A 25,985-nucleotide genomic window follows, 5' to 3' on the forward strand; every position below is an offset into this window, starting at 1 on the left:
CATACCCTATTATTTCATATATACTTCATACCATGCCTTCTGTGTGCAGGGCTGCATTTTCTTCCTCTACCCTACTCTTTAAGACTTAGCTCAAATGTCATCTCCTCTGTAAAGTTTCCATAAAACAATAAATAATTAGTTAATCTCACTTGGTTTCCATGCCATGACTTGAAATCAGGCCTTGTTAGGGTTCAGAAATCTATTCTACCTATCTATTATACCTCACATAAAGTGAAGGCATGCTTTATGTTTCAAAAATTTCTTTACCCTCTGATGGGACTTTCTATATAGTAATTTTCAGTAATTATTAGTTTAAATTAGTAAAAGTTGGATAATTGAGGAATTATCCCATAAGTATCAAAACTTCTAGAATTACAGATATTTAGGATAGCAATCTTTCTAGACCTTTATGAAGATTTATTGCCTTTCTAAAAAGTAAACTAAACAGAATATAGGGCCCCCCCCCGACCTTTTTTGAAGATTTTAGGGGAATCTTGATTCAAATGCAACTTGTTGAAATATATAGGACCATTTACCCTGATGCTGAAGGGCTTAACCTACTGGACTTTTGGACTTACGTTTGTTTTGTAGAGTTTTTAGGTTTTTTTAATTTTTTTTATTTTTTATTTTTTATTTTTTTATTTTTTTTAAAGAGAGAGAGAGAGAGAGGAGAGAGAGAGAGAGAGAGAATTTTTTAATATTTATTTTTTTTTAGTTCTCGGCATACACAACATCTTTGTTTGTATGTGGTGCTGAGGATCGAACCCAGGCCGCACGCATGCCAGGCGAGTGTGCTACCGCTTGAGCCACATCCCCAGCCCAAGGTTTTTTTTAATATTTATTTTTTAGTTCTAGGTGGACACCATATCTTTACTTTGTTTTTATGTGGTGCTGAGAATTGAACCCAGTGCCTCACGCATGCTAGGCAAGTGTGCTACCACTTGAGCCACATCCCCAGCCTGAGTTTTTAGTTTTTCATCTTATTATTCTTAGTGAATCTACCCTTAGGAGCTATTTTCTCCCCTTTTCATTCTTTGCTCCTAATCAGATTAATTTACTAATGAATCTGTTTGGAAAATTAAGTATGTACTTTAGAAATGAAAGTAAGAATAAATAGACTCTGTAGGACTCTACTGGGAATAAGACTTTGCACTTTGGTACATGGACTCTGAGCTTTATCCATTTACTCCTTCAGAACCTTTTGGGGGTTCAGCACAAAAATAGGTGCAAAGGCAGAAATTGATCCTGATGACAGGTGTTCAGGGTCAGTCTCTTGGCAGCTTGGAGACCTTTCTGTGGTGCTTAGTCTTATTTCAGGTAGTGTTTTTTTTTCTTCTACAGTTTGAATAATGTTGTTGTGTATGAGTGATAGGGTAGAAGCTGAATAAAGTGTCTTGTTTTAGACATCTTAATTGGGTTTTATATGGGATTTTAACTAGGATTACAGGATTTAAGATCAAGGTTATGAAAAATAATAAAGATAATGGGATTTATGTCATTTCTTTTTCTTTTCTGTAGGAAATACAGATGAAGAGGACTGCAATTGAAGCTTTTAATGAAACTATTAAAATATTTGAAGAGCAATGTCACACACAAGAACAACACAGCAAAGAATATATTGAGCGATTTCGCAGAGAGGGAAATGAAAAGGAGATTGAACGGTAAGTCTGTCTGCAAATACATCAAGTATATAATATTTCCCAGTATGCCAGTGAGATAAGACTTCTTTTCTTTCCCAATACTGCCTACCTTGCTTGATTTCATCCCCGCAAACTACACATTCTATTATAGTGAACTACTTAATGTTCATATTAATGGCACCAAACTGAACCTCCTCTCTTCTGTGTTCTTTCTTCACTCGCCATCTCCAAATTGTTACCTTCTGTTCATGTTTAAGACTCAGATTAGATTTGACTTTTTTCTAGAAAATCTTCCCTGATTTCCCCAGTCCACTTTAGGGGCTTTTGTCATTGTCCCTACAGTGTGTGGTCCTGATCCTTAGTGTTATACTTACTGAATGCCATACCCACTCAATTGCAAACTCATTGAAAGCAGGCATGGTGGCTCACTTTCCCTGATATAACCTCAATACCCATATGGTCCTTTGGAGTATACAATGGGTACTTAATGAATATTTTTTTAAATTGAAAGTCAACTTTGGCAGTTGTCTAAGCATAAATTGGAGTGTAATAAGACTATAGGTAAACTGGGTGCAGTGGCATATGCCCATAATCCCAGTGAGTAGGAGGCAGGGAAGGAGGATTGTAAGTTTGAGGCCAGCCATAGCAATTTAGCAAGTGCCTAAGCATCTTAACAAGACCCTGCCTCAAAATAAAAAATGAAAATACAGAGCTGGGGGTGTAGCTCAGTGGTAAAGCACCTCTGGGTCAAATGCTGTGTCACTGCAGGAAAAGAAAAGACTCTAGGAAAGAAGATCAGCCTGACAATTATAGGTAGCTACAATGAGAGTGGCTATCAGGTTAAAAGATGGTGAGGGCCTAGATCAGAGCAATAGTGGAAAAGAAGGATGAGTTGATAAAAATTCTTACGAGATGTGGCAGGCATAGGAGACAGTAAAGATCATTCCTAGATTTCAGTGTGAGCAACTGAGAGATGGTGTTATTTACCAAAATAGAAAGTGTGTGATGATGGGCTGGGTGTGGCTCAGTGGTGGATCTCTTGCTTAGTATGTGTGAGGCACTGGGTTCTATTCTCAGCACCATGTAAAAATAAATAAATAAACAAAATAAAGGTAATTGTGTCCATCTACAACTAAAAATATTAACAAAAAAAAAGAAAAGAAAGAAAGTATGTGATGAGAGTTCAGGATTGGACCTAATGAGTTTTGTTCCAATGAGAACCTAAATAGAGCTGTCTGGGAGGCAGGCAGCTGGTTATTTAGATTTGGAACTCAGGGTGCAGAAAGGATTTGGGAGGCCTAAATGTATGGATGGTAAACCATATGCAGTGGCAAAGTAAAACTATTTGTCATATTGGTACCACATTGTTGGAAAACTTATGTGTGCCTGAATATAGAGCTACATCCTGGAAGTCAGTATTAATTTGATGGTTAAAATCATGACCTTGAACTTGCATTGGCTGTTTACTAGCTTTGCCACCTTGGGTGAGTTACTTAATCTCTTTAAGTCTGTTTCATCCTCCATAAACTGTGGATAATATCATGTTGGAATGTGTGAGAATTAAGCCACATATTATTGAGGGACAAATGAGTAATGTGAATAATTGCTTAAAATGATTTGGAATATAGCAAAACTTCATGTGTTTGAAGAGCTTATAGTCACCATCTTTTGAGTGCTTATCAAGAGGTGCTAGGCAATAGTCTCTATTCCCTTTACATGTATTATCATAATAATTTAACGAAGGTAGGTACTATTGTAGAAGTCCATTTTTAGGCAGATAAAGAAATGAAGACACGGAGAAGTTAAATAATCTGCCCACAGCCCCACACTAAGTGGCAGGACAGAGATTAAAGCTAGGTATATTAATTGCGAAGTCATTGTTCTGAATTGCTGGGCTGTGCTATCTCTTAAATGTCATACATATGGCTTTACTTGTTCAGCCAAGTAAAGGGTCCAGGGCCTAGACAAGGTCATTGGGATCTTTTTTTAAATTTTTTTTTTTTTTAGCTGTCCATGGGCCTTCTTATTTATTTATTTACCTATTTACCTATTTATTTATTTATTTACTTACTTATTTAGTTATGTGTGGTGTTGAGAATTATTTATTGGGTACCAGGGATTGAACTCAGAAGCACTTGACCACTGAGCCATATCCCCAGCCCTATTTTGTATTTTATTTAGAGACAGGGTCTCACTGAGTTGCTTAGTGCCTTGCTTTTGCTGAGCCTGCTTTGAACTCACTGTCCTCCTGCCTCAGCCTCCCAAGCAATTGGAATTATAGGTATGTGCCACTGTACCCAGCTTATTTATTTATTTGTTTTTATGTGGTGCTGAGAATTGAACCCAGTGCCTCACACATGCTAGGCAAGCGCTCTACCACTGAGCTACTACCCAGCCCTGGGATTCTTTTTACATTGTCTTTTGGCTCAACTTTTCTCTGAGTTGCCTTTATCCTTAGGCAGTTTTCCCCCGTGAGGTGGCAGTGTGGCTCCTGGAAATCCTAGGATCACATATTCATAATTTAGCAACCCCAGTGGAAAGAGAGAAACTCTTTTTTTTTTTTTTTTTACAATAGTTCTAGCAAAATTCCTAGAATTGACTCACTGGGTCAGCTGGGGTCTTATTCTTATTACTGAATCAATCATAATGGCCTGAGGATGGGGATAGGATGGCATGAAATGCTCTTATTGGCTAGCCTGGGCTGTGTGTGTCTACCCCTGGATCTGAGATGAGGATAGAGAATTCTTACCTATAAGGAACATCATGTTGCCATTCCAGAAGACTAGGAATGGATCAGGCAAAAACAACAAATGCCCATCATGCTTATTTTTAGGATATTTTTAGGATAGTAGCCAGGCATGGGTGGCATTTGCCTGCAGTTCTTGTACCAAGAAGGCTGAGGCAGGAGAATCACCTGAGTCCAGATTCAAGACCAGCCTGGGTAACATAGCAAGGGACTATCTCTTAAAAACAAAAATATTTGAGCTGGGCACGGTGGCACATAAGTTCAAAGCCAGCCTCAGCACTTAGATCCTAAGCAACTCAGCAAACCCTATCTCTAAATAAAATATTAAAAAGGCTGAGGATGTGGCTCAGTGGTTAAGTGCCCCTGTGCCCCTGGATTCAATGTCCAGTACCAAAAAAAAAAAAAAAATTTTTGTTTTGAGGACCATATTCATGCTACAGGATTTTTCCTGCTTTGTTGTTTTAGCCTTAATATATCAAATATTTTCACAGAATTATGATGAATTATGATAAATTGAAATCACGTCTTGGTGAGATTCATGACAGCAAAATGCGTCTAGAGCAGGATTTGAAGAAACAAGCTTTGGACAACCGGGAAATAGATAAAAAAATGAATAGTATCAAACCTGACCTGATACAGCTGCGCAAGATCCGAGATCAGCATCTTGTGTAAGTAGTCTGGGGCTATGTGGGGAGGGAGACACCAGCATCAGATTACCAATGGAACTAGAGATAGTATAGGAGGAAGAAGAACTTTATAATTGAGAACTGGTCAGTAAAATTGTAAGAGTTTAGGAACACAGCCCTGTTAGTAGTAGGGGGTCACAGAGGGGGCAAACCAGGATGTGGAACTCTATACAAATGCCTTGGAAATCTCAGAGGGTGACTATGGCATCATAAAGTGATATAGATGAAAAAGTAAAGGTTAATGTAGCCTAAAACATAAAAACTGGAATCTTTGATTACATGGTAGAATCATAGAAACCAAAATTGCCCCTCAGAGACATTAACAATGGGAGCACACAAAAAAGTTATCAGAACAGTCTCTTACAGGATTTTTATACTCAAGAAATGAAATTCTGTATTTAAATAACAGAAATGTGTCTATCATGGGCACTTGAGATAACTTGAGTAGTGAAACCCAATTCTTTAATATAGGGAAAGCTATATAGTTTAGCCAAATATGGGTATAATGGGAATATTATCCAAATATAATCAAATAAAATGTGTTGAAAGGATTTTTAGAAGGACAAATGGCTGCTTTATAGAGGGAGAGAATCTATGAAAAGAGAAAATATATTAGGCTTAGTTCTAGGTAATGAATAGACTTAAGAAATATATGTGTGGATCACTTTTATGCATATAATACCACTCAATTCAAATTCCTGGTAAGAAAAAAAAAAAGAGAAAAGACCTCTGATTCTGTTTTTTTTCAGAGACCCTAGGGTTTCTTTGTGTGAGAAAGGGGGAGGGAACAAAATGTAAGCCTAGAGATTGGAACAGTGGCAAATGAGTTTCAGTAGAGGAAAATTTAGATAATATTTTTTTGAGATAAACAAAACTACACCATTCTGAGTAGTTTTTAATAACACCTGTCTCAAGGGATTATTTCTGTTTGCTGTCGTGGCCCAAAAAAGTTAAGCAAGTATATATAGCATAGAGAAGAGCTTTATAAATAAGATAATGACATGCCCTTATGTACAAGTAGGGTACACCCACTTTCAGGATGCTTTTGTAGTTCTAGTCACATCACAAAGTTGAAAAAAGACCAAGAAGGCTATGCTGTGGACCAAAGGAATGAATGGAAGTACTTCTTTGCCCTGAAAAGCAATAAAGATATTAGAATATTAGGAAATATACCATCCCAAAGGACATGAATAAATGTGGAATCTTATTCATTTATAGTATTTATTCAAAATACTATAAACTGGGTAGCTTATAAGCAATAAAAGTCACTTCACAGGTTAGGAGACTTAGAAGTCTTGAGATTAAGGCCCTGGTAGATTCAGTGCCTGGTAAGGGACTGCCCTGTTTTATACACAGCCCATTTTAGTTATATTCTTACATAATGAAAGGACATTAATTTCTTTTATAAGGACATTAATCCTGTTCATGAGGCTTCTACTCCAACCTAACCAGCTTCCTCTTCCTTATATTATAACATTGACCTTGGTGGTTAGAATTTCAACATGTGAATTTTGGGAAGACACAAACATTCAGACCACAGAATATGATAAAACAAACCTTGAAACCTCCTTTAATGAGTTCTATAAGCTAAACATAAAAGAGTTTAGATAATGTGGATGACACAGACAGCCATTGTCCCTTTTAGAAGGGTTGTTTCAAAGAGGATAGTCCAGTATTCAATATTATACAGTTTTATGTTTCTAACCGAGAATTATCTCTAGGTTTGGTGGATTTGATCTGTTTCAGTGCTGAAATTTGATTAGTCAGACCTGAAGAAAATGGGTTGTAAAATATGTGCTGCTTATTGGTGGCATTGCATGATACTGAGTTTGCTCTCTCATTGATCTTGTTTTGAAGTGGAAATAGGTTGGATTCTGCAGTATGCATCTAGCGATTGTCATTTGTTCTTTGATCCCTCTTTGGGTATGGATATATCCCTGACTTCCCACTGCATATTTTTATTTATTTTTTATTTTTGGTGCTGGGGATCGAACCCAGGGCCTTGTGCATACAAGGCAAGCACTCTACCAACTGAGCTCTATCCCCAGCCCCCATTGCATATTTATTGAGATTCTCTGCTAAGATCCTGGTGTACTATTTCTAGGATATTCTAGAATGTTTACATATAAAATTTCATTTTTAAAATAAAGAATAAAATATATCCATTTACTTTAATATTAAAAATGGGGAAAGCCTATCTATGGTGATAGAATTAAAAATAGTGATTACTTATATTGGGGTATTGATAGAAAAATTGTACGAAATGTTCTGAATCTCAATTGGAATGTAAGTTTATACATATATAAAATTCCTCAATCTGTACATGTAAGATTTACATAATTTATGTGTATCATAACTCTGTACACTAAAATTTTTCTTAGGTATAAAAATCCTGTAAAGTTTCTTTGAATAAAAAAGGAATTTGAAACAGTTGTAGTGGTACATACCTATAATTCTAGCTACTCAGAGGGCTGAAACAGGAGGATCTCAATTTTGAGGCCAGCCTTGGCAACTGAGTGAGATCCCCATTTCAAAAATAGAAAGGATTGGGGATGTTACTTCGTGGTAGAATGCCCTGGATTCAATCCCCAATTCTACTAAAAAAGAGGGGTAGGAATTATATATTGTCAGAATATTTCTCTTTCATCATGAGTTAAGGTTAGTTTTCATGGTTACCATTTACTTTTTTTTGGTATTCATAAATCTAAATTCATAAATTAAAAAATGAATACCTTGCCGAGACAATATAGATACATCAATGATAAGCTCTGAGTAACATGAACTGGGGATTTTGCAGCTAAAAGAGTACTGCAGAGGATGGTATATTCTGTTTTTAAGAAACTTTATTGAGACATAATTTATATTCCATACAAGTTATCCATTTAAAAAAGCGTGTGATTGAAAGTCAGATGAGGTGGTATATACTTGTAGTTCCAGTCACTCAGGAAGTTGAAGTGGGAGGATCATTGGGGTCTACAAGTTTGAGACCAACCTGGGCAACATAGAAAGATTCTGTCTCAGAAAAAAAAAAAAGTGTATAATTCAAAGTATTTAGTATATTCAGAGGTATACAATCATTACCATGTGTTTTAGAACATTTTCATCACAGTAGAAAAGGAGCTTTTACTACCTACTACCTACATTCCCTCAACCCTAGGTAACTATTAATCTACTTTATGTCTGTATGGATTTGCCTATTCAGGACATTTCATATAAGTGGAAACATTTAATACAGTCTTTTAAGACTGGCTTCTTTCACTTAGCATGATATTTAAAGTTCATCCATGTAATATGTAGCTATATATAGCATTCAATTCCTTTTATGACCTGAATAGTATTCCATTTTATGGATGGATATACCATATTTTGTTTAACCATTATTAATTGATGAACAACTCCTCTTTTTTTTTTCTTTTGGTACCGGGGAGTGAACCCAGAACCACTTAATCCAATCCTTTTTTATATTTTAACATCCCCAGCCCTTTTTTATATTTTAAAAGACAGGGTCTTGCCAAGTTGCTTAGGATCTCACTAAGTTGCTGAGGCTGGCTTTGAACTCACTATCCTCCTGTGTCAACTTCCCCAGTCATTGGTATTATAGGCATGCGCCACTCTGCCTACTCACTTTCCTCTTATTTAGGGGAGTATGATGCTCTTTTCATAAAATTTGGTGCAAGACAAGTCACATTCTTCTTTTTCTTTAAAGTAAAATCAATTTATTGGGGTATGGAATTGACCAATTATATTGTGTACATGTATGAATATGTAACAATTCCACTAATATGTATATATTTTTTAATATTTATTTATTTATTTACTTATTTATTTTTACAGAGAGAGTGAGAGAGGAGAGAGAGAGAATTTTTTTTTAAGAGTCGGCGGGGGGGGGGGAGAGAGAGAGAGAGAGAGAGAGAGAGAAAGAATTTTTTAGTATTTATTTATTTTTTTTTTAGTTCTCGGCGGACACAACATCTTTGTTGGTATGTGGTGCTGAGGATCGAACCCGGGCCGCACACATGCCAGGCGAGCGAGCTACCGCTTGAGCCACATCCCCAGCCCTAATATGTATAATTATAATAAACCAAATAAAAAATTTGAAAAAGAGGGCTGGGGTGTAGCTTAGTGATAGAGTGCTTGCTTAGCAAATGTGAGGCCCTGCATTCAATCACCAGCACTGCAAATAAATAAATAGATAAATAAATAATAAACTAAAAATATATAAGTAGGGCTGGGGATGTGGCTCAAGCGGTAACGTGCTCACCTGGCATATGCGGGGCGCTGGGTTCGATCCTCAGCACCACATAAAAATAAAATAAAGATGTTGTGTCCACCAAAAACTGAAAAATAAATATTAAAAAATTCTCTCTCTCTTCTCTATCTTTAAATATATATATATATATATATATATATATATATATATATATATATATGTGTGTGTGTGTGTGTGTATATATGTGTGTGTGTGTGTGTGTATGTGTGTGTGTGTGTAAATGCAGTATTACCCCCCTCCTCCAAAAAAAGGCAGAGAAAAAAAAAATAAAGGCTAGTCAGAGGAAAATCAAATCAATTTTTTCCAAGATCTCATGTACCAGAAAATTACGGAAGCACAAGGTCCTCCCTGGCCTGATTGCTATCATTGCATGCTTGCTTCCTCTGCTCCTAGTCTTTGGGCCCTGCCATCTGGTTAAATACTTCTGTTCTAGAAAATTCAGAGGTGCCCTTCACAATAATCTCCTATTTGACTATTAATAGACCCTGTATCTTAAAATCTTCTTGTGCTCCATTCAGGTGCCTGTGTGTGAGCCACCCACTTCGTCACACCATTTCATATTTATTCTATGTCCAGGGACTACTGCTTTAAGTTGAAACGTTTTTTTCTGTCCCCTCTTTGAGTGACTTCCTAGCTTAATCTCTTGATCACTGGAGACTGAAACACAAACTTTCTTCCTCTTCAAGTGTGCTAGTTAGGTTATAAGGCCAATTAGATCTTTAGAAAGAATGCTGTATACACCTCCACCCCGACTTGCTGGGGCAGAGGCAAGGAAAGGATATAAACTATTGTTTTCTCTCTGAAGATAATTTCAGTGTAAACTATGGAAGTGTATTTTCCTTGTTTTTTTTTTTTTTTTCTTTTTTCTTGAAAGAAGAGCTGACTAAGGTTCAAAGAGAGGCTGGTCTGAGACTACACAATTAGAATCAGCATTAAAAATAACAAATAAAAAAATGAAAATAAGGGACTGGAGTTGTGGCTCAGTGGTAGAGCGCTTACCTGGCACGTGTAAAGTACTGGGGTTCGATCCTCAGCACCGCATACATACACATAAATAAATAAATAAATTTAAGAAAGAAAAGATCCATTAACAACTAAAATAAAAGTTTAAAAAAATTTATAAAAGAGCGATCTAGATATAGGTCTTTTGACGCCTTGCCTCATATTTTTCCCATGGAATTTACAGCCTTTACATGTGATTATGTATTACTCAAAAACAGTAAATTAAGTATGAATTACATATTTTTTTTAAAGAGAGAGTGAGAGAGAGAGAGAATTTTAATATTTATTTTTTAGTTATTGGCGGACACAACATCTTTGTTTGTATGTGGTGCTGAGAATCGAACCCGGGCCTCACGCATGCCAGGCGAGTGTGCTACCGCTTGAGCCACATCCCCAGCCCCTGAATTACATATTAACTAATGTAATTTGAGCTTTTTCAAAATGACTTTTAAAAGTTAAACAGCTCTTGGCATTGTTAATAGGACTCCAAACTGCATAATAATCTTTCAAGTGGATTTTGGGGAGATTGAGAAAGTTTCATAAATGGAAGGTAGACCAAACATTGTTCTTTGTTCTTTTCTCCTAGCCTTTCTTTTTTTTTTTTTTTTTTTAAAGAGAGAGTGAGAGAGGGGAGAGAGAGAGAGAGAGAGTTTTTAATATTTATTTTTTAGTTCTCGGCGGACACAACATCTTTGTTGGTATGTGGTGCTGAGGATCGAACCTGGGCCACACGCATGCACAACATCTTTGTTGGTATGTGGTGCTGAGGATCAAACCTGGGCCACACGCATGCCAGGCGAGCGAGCGCGCTACCGCTTGAGCCACATCCCCAGCCCCTCTCCTGGCCTTTCTTGTGCTAATTTCCCTCCCAGAATGGAAGGCTCCGTGTAAAGTGGTTGGTGGTTAAAAGAAAATGGGGCTCAGGGGAAACTATGGTGTGATTAATTCAGCTCAAACTTCTTACCCAGTATAATTGTTTCTTTCCTTTTTTTTTTTTTTTTTTGTTGTTGTTGTTGTAGATGGACAGAATGTCTTTATTTTGTTACAGCCTCAGCCCTACTTGTTTCTTTAATAAAGGGAAGATTGGTTTCTTTAAGGATAGAAAACTTTGGTGATAAGAATGTTTAGAGGAGAGTCTCAAGATATTTTACTAGAAGTGGTAATGTGGGATTGTTATTAAATTGGTTCTATCAAAATCATATTATCTATTTTCCAGCTTCATTAAGTATTAACATGAAATCAGGTAAACTAAAAGGCGAGTCTTCCTGAGACAGTCTGAAAAATCTGTGTGAAAGAATTTTAAAAGAAACTTAAGGGGCTGGGGATGTGGCTCAAGTGGTAGTGCCCTCGCCTGGCCTGTGTGCGGCCCGGGTTCGATCCTCAGCACCACATACAAACAAAGATGTTGTGTCTGCCGAAAACTAAAAAATAAATATTAAAATTCTCTCTCTCTCTCTCTAAAAAAAAAAAAAGTTAAAAATTAGGTATGATTTAGATTATGTAAAAATTAGGTATGATTTAGATTATGTAATGTACTTGAGGTCAGAGACAGATAGAAGATGATCCTGGAATTGTGAAGATTTTGTTAAAAGCAGTCCACCAGCCAGGCTTGGTTGCATAGTGATTTGGTAGGCTGAGCAGGAGGATTTAAAGTTCGAGGCCGGCCTGGGCAACTTAGCAAGAGCCTGTCTCAAAATCTAAAAGATTAAAAAGGACTGGGGATATAACTGAGTGGTAGAGCATCCTTGGGTTCAGTCCCCAGTATGGCCCCTCACCCCTTGCCCTCTAAAAGCAGTCCACCGGCAAATGATTACTGTGTATTAATTTAATATCAATATCTGAATATCCTTGTGCTTGTACCATTTTAAGCATTGAGAATATAGCTTTGAACAGGACAGACCCCTTTCTTTAAAGCAATTTACATTTTAGTGAGGGAGACAAACCTAAGCAGTGAAAACATAAAATTATAAATTTTAGCCAAGTGCTATGAAGTTGATAAAATAAAGGGTGGAGAATGATTGGGGGCTGTCTGGTTGGGACAGTTAGGGTAGTTATGTCTGAGGAGATGGCATGGTGAGACCTGACTGATAAGGAGTCTTGGTTGGGGGTGGTAATGAATGAAAGTTTTTATTCTCTACTTAAGTTTTAGATTATTGGCCATCTAGAAGGAAATAAACTTAATAGTTTACATCATTTTATATCTAAATGTTAGTATTTTAAGTTACCATGATTTGCTTGGTGATAAAATAAACTCATATTAATTACTCAGTTTGCCATCCTGAATTTCTTGTCTACTTAGGTACAAAATTGGATCTTGAAATTACTGGTTAGAATTTTAAACTTAATTCAACAGGTCACACAGGAAGTAGGTCCTCTGGCTTAGTGATACCATGCTCACCAAACTAATGATTTCTGAAACAGATGTGCCACTGTGTTTGAGTGGCATAAGCTTCTAGAAAAGGAAAAAAAAAAAAAAAAAGGAAAGTAAGAGATGTGTCTAATTTCAAGTTGTTTTCTGTATTTCTGCCGTTTGTGTAAAAGATTAATTCATCATAGTATAATTTAAAGAAAAGTAACGGAGAGACTCATTTAGGGAAACCTCTGGCTACTCTTTGTGACACTAGGGAAAATAAGAGGTTCCTGGACTCAGGAAATTTGGTTGCCTTGGATTTATCTACTTTGTCTAAGCAGTTTATATAAATTCTGACATGGTTTCTTCCCTCTGGCAGATGGCTCAATCACAAAGGAGTGAGACAGAAGCGCCTGAATGCCTGGCTGGGAATCAAGAATGAGGATGCTGATGAGTAAGTTGTCTCTAAACCTTTCTGTCAGAGGCTTTGTTCCTAGTATAAGACAGAGGCTTTCTTATCATGCTGAAAAGTGGTTCTCATTGTCACTTGAGGATATTGAATGAAGAACTTTGCATCTCTTTTTAATTGAATTGTCTTAAGAGTACCCTATGGGCACTTGAGTTCAGAAACCTGTCCAGTCCCATGAAAACTGGATGCGTAAAAACTACTATTCAGATATGTATGTTTCAGCTTATTGGATAAGACATGTGAATTCTATGTTTTCTGTACCATAGCAAGTAATGAATTTGTTAAAAACTACCTAACTAGCTGTGCTTATAATCCCAGTGATTTCATAGGCTGAGGCAGGAGGTTTCCAAGTTTGAGACCAACTAAGGCAACTAGTGAGACCCTGTCTCGAAATAAAAAATAACAGGTATTGTGGCGCACACCTGTAATCCCAGTGGCTCGAGGCTGACACAGGAGGATCTGAGACAGGAGGATCGCAAGTTTAAACCAGCCTCAGCAATTTAGTGAACTTAGCAACACTGTCTCTAAATAAAATATAAAAAAGGGCTGGGGATGAGGCTCAGTGGTTAAGCACCCTGGGTTCAATCCCTGGCACCTGCCTAAATAAATAAAGAAAGAAAGAAAGGGTTGAGGCTGTACCTTTGCTAGAGTACCCCTGGGCTCAAGCTCCCCAGTACACCACAAACAAAAAATAACAACATCCAACCAATTGCAATTTTGATTTTGTCATTTTATGGTTAAAGATTTAGAAGAGCATTTTATTTATGAATTTGCTGTTAGATATAAATAAACTGGTTATTAGAATAATATTTTAAATATTTAAATTTTAGGACCTATTTTATCAATGAGGAAGATGAAAACTTGCCACATTATGATGAGAAAACCTGGTTTGTTGAAGATATCAATCGTGTACAAGCAGAGGACTTGCTTTATGGGAAACCTGATGGTGCATTTTTAATTCGTGAAAGTAGCAAGAAAGGATGCTATGCCTGCTCTGTGGTGTATGTCTTTTGAAATCTTATGCATTGATTAATAGAAAATCAACCCCTCATGAAATTAGTTAACATATAGTAATAAAGACCCATGGCTTTCTTAGATCATTAATACTGGTACAAAGAAAACAGTTTTAGAAAAAATAATATCTAAAGTTATCTTGGGGATTTTAATTTACATGGTAAACAGATTAGGCCTTGTGTTGTTGCTATTGGAGTTCAAGTGTCTGTGAGTCTAGAATTGAAAAAAAAATTCTTTAGTAGTCTCATATGCCTAATTTAATTTTTAATTAAATTTATTTAGATAGTGATATAAAATGTGGATACATTTTTCTTAAGATGATCTTAGGACTTTATTGGGAAAAGTCTGTTTTCTTTTTAATGGAAAGTGAAATTTGGAGATAACTGTATCTTTTTTTTAAATTTACTTTTAGTTGTATTTGGACACAATACCTTTATTTATTTATTTATTTATTTTTATGTGGTGCTGGGGATTAAACCCAGGGCCTCGCACATGCTAGGCAAGCACTCTACCACTGAGCTACAACCCCAGCCCAAGATAACTCTATCTTAATCAGAATTTGCCTGAGTGTGTTATGTATATTCCTTAAGAAGGCACATCTTCTTTGACACAGTTTGTACTTAGAAGATGATATGATGGTGAGGGCAAGATTTGGTGCCAGATATAATGGGTTCAGATGTAGGTTCTAACTGCTTATCAGCTGTGTAACTCTGGGTAAATTACTTAACTGTTCTTTGCCCAGTTTCTTTATCTATAAAATGAGGGTAATAAAAACAGTACCTACTTTGAGGTTTTGGTAAAATTCAAATAACATATTTATATGTGTGTGTGTGTGTGTGTGTATAATGTAGTATGCTTTAAATAGGGCATAATAAGTAAATGTTACCTACTACTATTGTTATATAATTATGCTACTCCTGGGTATGGCAGAAGGCAAAATAAAGATGGCAAAGTTATTGTGCCCTCAAAGAAAGTAAGGATAGACAAAGGACATTCATATTAATTTGCTTTGTTTGATCATCCTGCCTTCAGTAGTCTATTTATGTCATGGATTCAAGTGTTTGAATCAAGTTTGCCCGGTTTCAAAAAACACATTTTTCAGTTGCACCAGGCTTTCTTCATTTCATAAATTATTTAGGATAAACAAAATCACTGTGAAATAGGTATCACTAGTAGGTTGGTCACATGTAGAACTGTTAATTATGGTGAAGAAAAAGAAGTTTGGGGCTGGACTTTGAAAGGATGGATGGTTGTTTATGGGCAAAAAAATGGAAGTGCATCATAAAGTGCATTGGTTTACTGTCATCCAAAGATAGAACTACTTGCAACATTTCATTTCTCTTTGACCTGTGCTGCTGAAGTCATCTGAATGGAAATGACAGGGGAGGATAGTTTTTGCAAGATTTGAAATCTTTTAAGAAAAATAGATCCTAATTAGATCCTAATTCATGTTTGTATAAATATGTCAAAATATTTACATTCCACTGTCAGGACTAAATAAAAATAAGTGAAAATATCTTTTTTATTAAGAATACTTAATTGATCTATGCATTCAGCACAGATCTATCAGAATCCTAGCTAGGTATTTGCAGAAATTGACAAGATGTTCCTAAAATTCGTAGGAAAATGCAAGGGATCCCGAGTAGCCAAAATAACCTTCAAAAAATAGAAACAAGTTGGAGAAGTCACACATTGATTTCATAAGTTATTACAAAGCTATATTAATCAAGACTTGTGTGGTACTGAGAAGGGTAGACATGTAGATCAATGAATAGAATTGAGAGTTGAGAAATAAACTCTGCATTCAATGTCTGTCTGTGGCCAAACCTATAAGAGGGTGAGGAGAACACAATCTTACAAGCTTTGTCTGATTGACAAAACACTTATGGGTCTCCTCCTTTACATAACAATTGCTCTCAGACTTCTGACCATTCATTGTCCCTTTTTCGTGAACTGCCTTAACATTTTTCTCTGGTGTCTCTTTGCAGTGCCGATGGGGAAGTGAAACACTGTGTGATCTACAGCACTGCTCGGGGATATGGCTTTGCAGAGCCCTACAACCTGTACAGCTCACTGAAGGAGCTGGTGCTCCATTACCAGCAGACATCCCTGATTCAGCACAATGACTCCCTCAACGTTAGGCTTGCCTATCCTGTTCATGCACAGATGCCTTCACTCTGCAGATAAAGAGGGAGTGGGAAGAAAGGTTGCTCTCTAGCATTTTTTTCTACAGTTTTTATTAGACTATGATGAGGGCATTCTTTCTACGTAGACTGCTTGTTTTGCACAAGAAGTGAATCTGTGAATGTGAAGTGGAAGTGGAGAGGCCGAGCAGTAGCTGGCCAGGATGGGGGGAATCAGGGGCCTGGGGTCTCTGGGACTCAGCTGTGCTGCTGCACTGACATACTAACCTGGAAGCAGATGTTGTTTTGGAAAGTCTATTTCATTGGGGTTTTTATTTTTGTTTAGCCAGGCACCCTCTACAGAAACACTAGGCTTGATGGGGTAGAGGGTGGAAGTCGTACTTGGAAACATCTGAAGAGTCCATGTCCTCTTTTGTTCTTCAACTCTGAGAATGCAGCAGAGACATGGCTCTTTTGGGAGTTCAGATTTGCTTTAGCAGTTTCTCTTCTCCCCCAAAAGATGACTGTTTTGGTTCTGTGGTAGGATGGGATTTGGTTTAAAAAAAAAAAAGACAACCAAAGCAAAGTAGGGAGGTTTGGGATTTCATTTAAAGAATCTAAGCAAGGGGTAAAAAACTCCTTCAACTGAAGGTACTTTATTTTTTACCGACATAATTTAGGCTTCAGCGTCTCACTATCTCCTCCCTCTAAAGAAGCATTTATGTTCAGACACCAGCAAAACAATGTTTGTTGCCAGACTAAGATCTAAGGAGAGAAAGTGGCACTAGTAGCTAAATGCATACTTCTGTACCAAAACTTGAAAATAAGAAAACTAGAAATGTGAGTTTTAGCAAACACTAAAACTGGTTGATGTATTTCCTTCTGCCCTGCCCTTATTTCTCAGATGAGAAATAGCATTCTTTTTGTGGGGATAGTGAGCTTTGAATCATAAAACAAAGTTGGTGCTTGTGTGGTGTTTCCCTAGCCTAAAGAATGATCTGTTGTTTGAAACCTTTGTAATTTGTTTGTATGAGTAAAGAAAAGGTGCAATCCAGTGCTTTTAGATGGCTTGATATACCAAATAATGATATAGAACAACATTCTTACGTGTGCTTCCCCAAGTTTAAAGGCCCTGCAAAAATACTATAAATGATTTAATTTCCTTTCATCTACCCCTCCTTTGCTTTGGTAGGGCTCGGGAGCCTACTTGGCTAAGGAGGGGAATCAGATTGTGGTCAGGGACACCTCAGTAAATTAGACCCAGAGGCCCTGGTGTCCAGGGTGAGGGTCACGCCACATTACACATGTGCTTCCATATAGTGGTTTTGAAGCTTTTGCAGGGAGAAGATGGCTTGGAGTTTAGACTGTTAGTAGAAGCCATCTGGAAGCTTTTGTCTTTGCCTTTTTTATGATCCTGCCATTAGGGCAATGTGCACAGTCTGCCCTCATGCTCCAGTGGCTGTAATCTTAGGCCAGGAATCTTCTGCTCCATGTGGCTTAAGCCTTCCAGCTGAGTGAAGCTAGGCAAGCTGAGTGGAGGGCAGGCATCAACTTCTGCCTCCATTTTGCCCCACACTCTCCAGTCAGCATTCATTTGACAAATAGAGTCCAGTTGCCTCTGAGCCAATCCTGGAACCATAGTGGGCTTAGTGTGAGTCAGCTGTTTTGAGTCCAGAGCTTTGCAGTCAGGCATCCTGGTTGAGCTAGTACCTGGATCTTGGTTCCTAAGGCTTATAGCTAGGAAAGCTCTAGTTTTGGGGCTGAAAAACAAATATTACTTTCCCTGAGCATTATCTTGGTGACAATATCTAGAATGGACTAGTATTATGTAGACAGACATAGATTAAAAGTTTTTGGAAAGACTTCCAGAGTTACTAACAATGAGGATAGGAAGGAAAGGGCATATCTTTTTGGCTTTTCCTTGTTTACATTACACTTTAAGGATTGGGTTGAGATAGAGACAAGTGAAATCCCTCCACCATCACTTAAGTCCTTAACTGATAGCTAGCACATCCTTTCCCCAAACTGCCAGATTGAAATCTTGCTGAAAGGTTTACTGAGTAATAGGAGGCTAATTGCTGGTGGTCACCCCAGGGTGGCTTTGCATCTGGTGTTGAACCTGCTCAAGTAGTTACATGCTCAAGATTGGGTGCAAGGAATCCCTCCTATCAGGTACTAAAATTTAATGTGTTCTGAATGTCTCTTACAATGAACCAAAATGGGATAGGATACACACATCTGTAGTGTTGAACAATGTATCAGGGTAGTTTGTACCCTGTTGGTCAGATGTTGAGAGTGTGCAGCATGAGAGCAGAGCACTATCTTACTATCTACACTTGGGTTGACTGTGGAGGACTGCTGTTTTTCATTCCTACATTCCTCCCTGTCCCCCCTTTTTTCCTTTTCTCATTCTTAAATTCATTGTTTTGTGAGATCTGAAATCAAGGATCATTTGAGAAATTTTAAGGTTTTTTTTTTTTTTCTGACCAGTTGCCACATGATTTGCTTGATTCTGAGCCAGCATAAATGGCATATGGTCCGTTCTGCTAAATAGTGACCCCAGTGTGTGTGGCGGGGCAAGCTCACTCCATGGCTGGGGAGCAGGTCTTGGCCTTTTTCATATGAGTATAGTTCTGTGTCCTGTCTTGTGACCTGGGCCCTGAGATTTTCTCTCAGCATCTTAACTGCATTCTCACGGAGGCAGAGACAAACCAAGACCAGTGGGGCCCATTATTCTCCTGGCTAGATAAACCAGCCACCAACATGAAGGCAGCTTGGGGCTGGCTGGACACAGGTCCAAGGCCTACCTTTTTTCCAGGTGGAGCTTTCATCACTGAACAAGGCTCTCTACCTGGCTAGATGCCAAACCTTGGCCATGGTTCAGGCCTGGATAGATTGCCTGTGTCCTTATCATTGATCTGGCCAAGGATAAAGACCTCCTAACACCTCTACTCTTCCTTCTCCCAGGACTTGATGGGCTTTCCCATTTACTTTAGACCTCATATACCCTGAAGAAGCTCTGAGAACCAATTTGGTATCTTCTTTGGGTCTCTTCTTCTTGCTGAAAGGAAACTAGCCCTATGCATTCTATTGAGTGAGTCAAGAATTACATTTGGGCAGTTCCTGGTTTCTAGGTTGATCTCTGCTGCCCATTAAGACCCCATCGTAGGCCTCTGTGAGGTTTCAATGGCCACAGAAACCAGAGGGTCCAGAAGAGACCTGCCTGGCCCCCCAGCTGACAACTGTTCAGCCTTGCTTTAGCTCCAGCCACTTGTGACAACCAACCTTATTTCCTTACAGATTCCAGCATGTGACTTTGGTGCCCTGTTGTTACTTGTGAAAAGCCTATTCTGTTGTCTTTGATGTAGTCAAAATTCATGTAGTTTACGTAAAAAAATCTGATTCACAAGGAAGCCAACTATGTGTCTTGTGTTGGGACAATTCATAATGTAGTTCCTAGACCACTTTTGCAAATTGTTCTTGTCACCAAATGTGTTCAGACATTGCTGTGCAGTTGTGGGTGAGGGTGGGGGGAAGGTGAGGAAGACAATTTTGTGGCTTTTGTTTTTTACCTTCCCCAAGAGGGGATAGTCTGGCCAACTTGCTGCAGTAATGCAATAAAGACATTGCAATAAAGCACCTTTTTGTCTTGATGCTATGGAAGGGTGGGCTGGGGCTGGGGCAGGGGGTGGGGCAAGGGCAAGGTAAGAGGACTAGGGTGTTGAAAAACCAGTGACACTCCCAGTCCTTCTAATAAACACCAAAAGATCAGTCCTGAGGCTGAACTGGAGGTCACAAGGTGTTCCTTTCCTCCCCTGAAGAGGAAGACCCTAACTGGCATTACCATGAGTCCTGTCCATCCAGATACTGAGAAAATTATATCTGAGGGCCATTTCCTCCCCTTCTAATAAGCTCATCACATATTTCTGCCTAGAAAGAAGTGTTTTCACCTTCTTCTCTGGGGGCAGGGTAAATGGATTGTCTTAGGGTCTTATCATTTTGTTTTCCTAGGCAATTGTCACTATACTTCAAGGCACTTTGTTAAGGTTCCTATGTGCTAGGAATATAATCAGCAAACATGACAATGTATCTTGTCACACAGTATGTTGTAGTTCTCATCCATGTGTCTCAGGCCTCACCCAATTATACATCAATTACAAAATCAGATTGAGCAGGGAATGGTCTGTTGTTCTAAGTGACTGCACGTGTCCTTCCTCCCCTCTATACACTTTATACATACAAGGCGTGGATGAGTTCCCTTAAACCTAAATTTAAGAGGTGGGGAAAATATTTTGAGTGTGCTGAGGACACTCAAAATTCCTTTCTTATCTCCTGCCTATCCTGTCTTTCGACTTCTACCTGCCATCTATCTGGTCATTCCACTGGGAACTAGAGGGGCCCATAGGCACTTCAAACTTAGTTTACTCCAGAGAAAACACATGGTTGGCTATGAATTCCCTTCTCGTCCTACCACCAGACCTACAAACACCCTAAAAAGTCCTCTCAGTCCCACCTTTAATCACAAAGATATCTTCCAACAAAAGCCTATCTCCTCAGCACATATTTTGGATTCTATTTTTCTCTCACATTCTCAGGGAACTTTCTTACATGTAGCTGTGGTTACAAGCTTATAATTGTGTCACCATTCCTGGCTCCCATGATGAATTACCATTTTTTTTCATTATTGTTTGGTTATCTCATTCTATATGTCCTCAATCCCTACTCAATCCCATATCCTTTTCCTTATTTTCCCCACCCCTCAAAGCCACACCTTTTGAAAGACCTGCCTAAATGTGTTTATTTCCTCACCTGAAGCATTTTAGTACAGGTTCCACTACCTGAAACTGCCGACTTCGATGTCTTCAGTATCCATTTCTGTTGACTGTTCTTCATGGAAAGCTCTTTCATTGACTTCATAACAATTCATTCGCCTAGTTTTTCTGATGTTCCTCCAGCCTTCCTCTCATATAAGCCTTTTTACCTAACCATTTTCTCCACATCCATGAATCCACCCACCATCTTTAGGCCAATTGCATCTATTTCTCCTGCCAGAGACTGAATGTGCAGGGTCACCTTCTGATCCTGGTTTCTTCCATTGTTTCATATTTCGCTGAATGGAAATTGGGTTCATTTTGGCATAAGCCAGAAATGTAGTCAACATCTTTTTTTTTTTTTTTTTTTTGTAGATGGACACAGTACCTTCATTTACTTATTTTTATGTGGTGCTGAGGATCGAATCCAGTACCTCACACATGCTAGGTGAGCACTCTACCACTGAGCTACAACCCCAGCTGTAGTCAACATCTTTGATAGACTTGTTCCATATCTATAAAACCCTCTGCCAACCCTTATTAATTTTACCTTCTAAACACCAGTGAAACCATCAATTCTCTAAATTCATTGCTTTGCTACAGAGCCTAATCCCTAGAAGGTATCCCCTCCTCCATTCTTGCCCCCTCAAATTCATTCTCATTATGGCGACCAGTTATCTTTTTAAACTACAAACCTGAACCTGTATAAAACATTATAAGTAACTTTCAATTGTTCCTAGGGCAAATCACAATTTTTTTTTTTCTTTTGCTGCATTGCTTGGGCTGGCTCTGAACTCTTGGGCTCAAGTGATTCTCGTGCCTCAGCCTCAGCTGGGATTGCAGGTGCCTGTCACTGTACACTGCTACATTACAAAATGTAAGTCTATAAAATGGATTTTGTAATGTTGCAAACCTCATTTCTCACATGTTTCTCTTTTCAGTGGCTCCATCCTCCCAGCTAATCCCAGAGTTTTGGGGCTTCTCATTCTGCACATTCTCTGGGAAATCCCCGTAGAGCTTTAAATAACCATTTCTTTCCTGTCGGCCCTAAATCTGTGTCCATCTTCCCATGCTTTTCCTCCTTCCTCAGATTAAGGTTTTCTCTTTACTGTTGCTATCCTAGTTCAGACCACTATATGGGTCACTGCATCATGCTCTCTCTGGCCTATCTGCTCAATGCAAGCCTGACTGTATTGTAGCCAGAGTGATCTTCATAAAACATAAATTTGAAGTTGCCTCTCAGAATTTCCTCACTCCCCTTGGGATAATTCAGTGTTTTTCAAGGACAGCACCATTGGCACTTGAGGCATGTACCCTATGCATTTGCACTACACAATGCTTGGTGTCCTAGGGCTTCTTCCCATTTTTATTTCAAAACCCATAAGAAGGCAGTTCTCTTGAAACTGCAAAATCTGCTTCCTTCCATCTGCTTCACCTATATTTATGGTATGGTGCTTCTGACCAGATCCTGACCTATGTGGGGCACTCATCTCCCAAGCCGTCCTCCTGGATCCTGCAACCTGTCTTCCCAATGCCCAGTGCAGGCAGCCCATGATTTGCTGTCTATAAATAACTGAAGGAAGAAGAAAGTGAAATCAAGAGGACCAGAAGGCTAAAATGTCCCTGCAGGTGGATAGAGCACGCCCTCTGGTGGCCACCACCTTCCCCATGCAGGATGACAAAGGGCTGCAGAGTACAGGAGGCAACCCTCTAGCCATTGACTCAAAGGTAGTATTCTGTCTCCCAGTTTCCTGACCCCTCTCCTTGAGACCTAGGCATTGGATTGTGGGACATTCAGCACAATGTCAGTGCACGATGGTTTGGCATGGAGGCACCCCTAGCGTTGATAACTCCACCAAGCCCCACTCCCTGCCCTGTGATGCCATCTCCTGACTCCCCCTACACCAACATACATCTTTCCTTTTCTTCTGCACTACTCACAAAGTATAGCTCTACTCAAAGAAGAATGCACACAGCAATGTCCACCTTTACTGCTGGGGCATACCTGACAAACATCCCAGGAAGGGTTTGCTGGCTACAAATACTAAGGACTTAACCACCGAACAGGCAGTTTTCTATTTTCATCTCACCTGACCACTCACCATTTTATCAAGTAACTATTCCATTTTGAAACTCTTCTCTTGGATTTTATGATTCCTCTTCTGGTTGCTATTCTGAGTCTCCCTTCTTTGCCTTAAATACCAGTGTTCCTGAATTGTTGATTCAGGAACACTAATTGTTGATACGCTGTTGGCTCATTTCTACCTAGTGTAGATTTTCCTCCTGAGTTCCAGATCTGTGCATCCAATTACCTTCTGGGTGACCCAGAAATAGCTCAAATTCAATACATCCAAAGTAACCAGGTGCAGTGGCGTATGCCTGTAATCCTAGTGGCTTGGGAGGCTGAGGCAGGAGGATCATGAATTCAAAGCCAGCCTCAGCAACTTAGCAAAGTCCTAAGCAACTCAATGAGACCCTGTCTCTAAATAAAATATAAAAAAGGGATGGGGAAACCCCAAACCAAACCTTAAAACCAAAACATTCAAAGTTAAACTCCTTACCTACTAGTACCTTTTCTCCTCCTCATTTACTGGCTAAGACACACTCTGAGTAAGGTGAATGTGGGCTGTATAGCCAAGGGAGACCTAGGTTCAATCCCAGATCTACCTCGGGCAGGAAAGCCCAAGCTTTATTATCCATTAGTAGGAATATTAATTGCCACATGATCTTCTTTGGTTTAGTTCTGTATCACCTACACAATGGAAGACCATTAGATATGGTCTTGCTTAATTTGCCATACCTTGTTTAATTTGCCATACCCATTTCCATTTTGAATTATCTTTGGTTCCTTGAACATACCAGGTATATTGTATATGCTGCACTTTTGACAGCCCTCCCTCTACCATACTCAGCAAAACTACCTATTCACCTGTTCTTCATGTTTGAACCCAGATGGTCTCTGAGAAGCGAAGCTAGATAGTGTGTTCCTCCCAAGAGGGTGGAAACTGTCTTAGTCACAGTTATATTCCCAGCAGCAACACAGGACCTAGACCGACAGTTACGAGTGTGATGACTGAAGGAAAGAAGCATGCAAAACACAAAGGTGTTTCCAAGAGCGTGTATTACACAGGTCTGGTGCAAGAAATAGCAAACAACTGCTATGTTTGTTTTAAAACCTCATCTGGTGCTAATGTGGAATCCTGATGCTTTGGGTTGCTCCCTGGTCCTCGGCTCCTCCAAAGCAGGCTGGGCCCAGGCTCCTGGGTAAGAGGACAGCCTCTGCATGGAACGTCCTGCCTTCTGTCACCTGAGGCATCAGGCACTTTGGTGATGCTCAGGGGTGGTTCTTCTTTCTCTACTTCTGCACATTCAGACTCCCACAGCCAACTTTGGCTGGGAACCTCACATGGTGTATGGGCCAGCCCAGGGGCACTGGGTGGCTTTGACTTCCTCTCCTGTCTGGGAGATGGGTTCTTAGGGTGGACTGGAGCTGTAGTTTCCAAATCTTGGGGGTTGGATAGCCCACCTTCCACTGTTGTCTTTCTGCCTGGGGATACCCTGTCTGGGTCCTCAATAAGGAAATTCCAGGACCATGTACCTGACTTCCCAGAGGTGGAGGCAGCAGCAGAGATGAGTCCTGATGAGCTGGGACAAAGTGCTGTTAATGCCTGGGCGTGGAGGTGCTGGGCCTTCCGGCAGCCTTCAGCGGGGGTAGGGTCTGAGGGTCCAGACCTACACAGGCTGGGGCCTGGTGAGGAGGAGGTGATAGCCTCCTCAAAGGCGTGTGGACTCCCAAGCCGCCTCTGGGGAACACTAGCACCTTCTATTCTGGGAGGCCCTAATATGACCCCTGTCAATAGGCCTGGGACCACCAGACCCTGGTTTCTTGAGTCCCTGGGCAAGAAGGTGTCCTCTTCCCCACCCTCTCCTGTTCCTCTGGTGGGTGGATTCTGGCTCACTTCTGGGTTGGATGCCTGTGCACCCTGGCTGTTCTCAGGTTCCTCATCGGTGTCATCCTCTGAGGAGTCTACCTCATGGATAGCTTCTTGCTTTTGCAGTGACTCTCGTCGTTCAGCTCGGTCCTGCCGAAGGGTCCCTAGGGCCCATGAAGGAGCAGGCTGTAGCACTCCCTTCCCTGGCAGTGCCCCTTTCCCAGAGAGCACAGCCCTGGTCCCAACTACCTCCAGTGGGCTGGCTTCCCTGGGTGGCAGCTCCTTCTTTAGCTCACAGTGGGGCAGGTCAAGACCATGCTTGTGAGAAGGAGCTCGCTTCTTCTCAGAAGCAGCCAGTGCAGCTGCCAGTTTCTCCGCTGACTGCACCCGCTTAAGCAGTGGGGAGCGGGGTGGCTCTGCACTTTTGGGCCGTGAGAGTTGCCTGCCTAGTGGAGGTGACAAGTGAAGTTTGGTGGGAAAGGCCTGGGCTCCATGACCAGACAGGGGCGATGGGGAACGCTGAGGTGAAGCTGCTGGTGGTGGTGAAGGGGTGTGGGCCAGCGGAGATAGTGGGATACTGCCTGCTGACTTGCGCCGTGGAGAGCGGTACTGGCGTTGGAGCTTGGGTGCCAGACCATGTAGGGAGCTGGGCCGTGTGTGCCCAGAGCCAGCTGGAGAACTGGGCACGCTGGAGCTGGGGGAGCTGCTCTGCGATGAATTCCCCCCTACTTTGTACAAACAGAGAGACAAAGGTGGATAAATGTTATCTGTAAGAAGTGACCAAGGGGCAAGGGAGGGCTCACTGGGATGTCCCAGGATTGTCCATGTTCCCCTACCAAAGAACCAGTACCCAGACTACAGAAATAAAGTCACTCCCTTCCCCATCAATTCCTCCCAAGACTGCTGAATCTTTAGACATGAGCTGAAAGGGATTCTGAGAGT

At 39.9% G+C, this 25,985-nt stretch overlaps 2 protein-coding genes across 15 annotated transcripts in view; one reads left to right on the forward strand and one right to left on the reverse strand.

Moving 5' to 3' along the window:
- LOC308656285 (phosphatidylinositol 3-kinase regulatory subunit gamma) overlaps positions 1–24,078 on the forward strand; it is an 83,745-nt gene extending 59,667 nt beyond the window's left edge. For all 3 annotated transcript variants that reach the window (XM_081307223.1, XM_081307224.1, XM_081307225.1), the window contains exons 7-11: positions 1,519–1,661; positions 4,878–5,054; positions 13,074–13,148; positions 13,994–14,164; positions 16,166–24,078. In XM_081307223.1, coding sequence (XP_081163349.1) covers positions 1,519–1,661; positions 4,878–5,054; positions 13,074–13,148; positions 13,994–14,164; positions 16,166–16,364 — 765 coding nt within the window. In that variant the 3' untranslated portion in view covers positions 16,365–24,078. The remainder of the gene's footprint in view (positions 1–1,518; positions 1,662–4,877; positions 5,055–13,073; positions 13,149–13,993; positions 14,165–16,165) is intronic.
- A 136-nt stretch (positions 24,079–24,214) lies between these two features.
- Positions 24,215–25,985, reverse strand: part of MAST2 (microtubule associated serine/threonine kinase 2) — a 181,433-nt gene continuing 179,662 nt past the window's right edge. For 8 of the 12 annotated variants that reach the window (XM_081307163.1, XM_081307168.1, XM_081307167.1 and 5 more), the window contains one exon: positions 24,215–25,771. In XM_081307163.1, coding sequence (XP_081163289.1) covers positions 24,270–25,771 — 1,502 coding nt within the window. In that variant the 3' untranslated portion in view covers positions 24,215–24,269. The remainder of the gene's footprint in view (positions 25,772–25,985) is intronic. The other 4 variants (XM_081307162.1, XM_081307169.1, XM_081307166.1 and 1 more) reach the window with 1 other exon arrangement.

The sequence above is a fragment of the Spermophilus citellus genome (genome assembly GCF_964194105.1).
Source record: "Spermophilus citellus genome assembly, chromosome: 9".
NCBI classification, from domain to species: domain Eukaryota; kingdom Metazoa; phylum Chordata; class Mammalia; order Rodentia; family Sciuridae; genus Spermophilus; species Spermophilus citellus.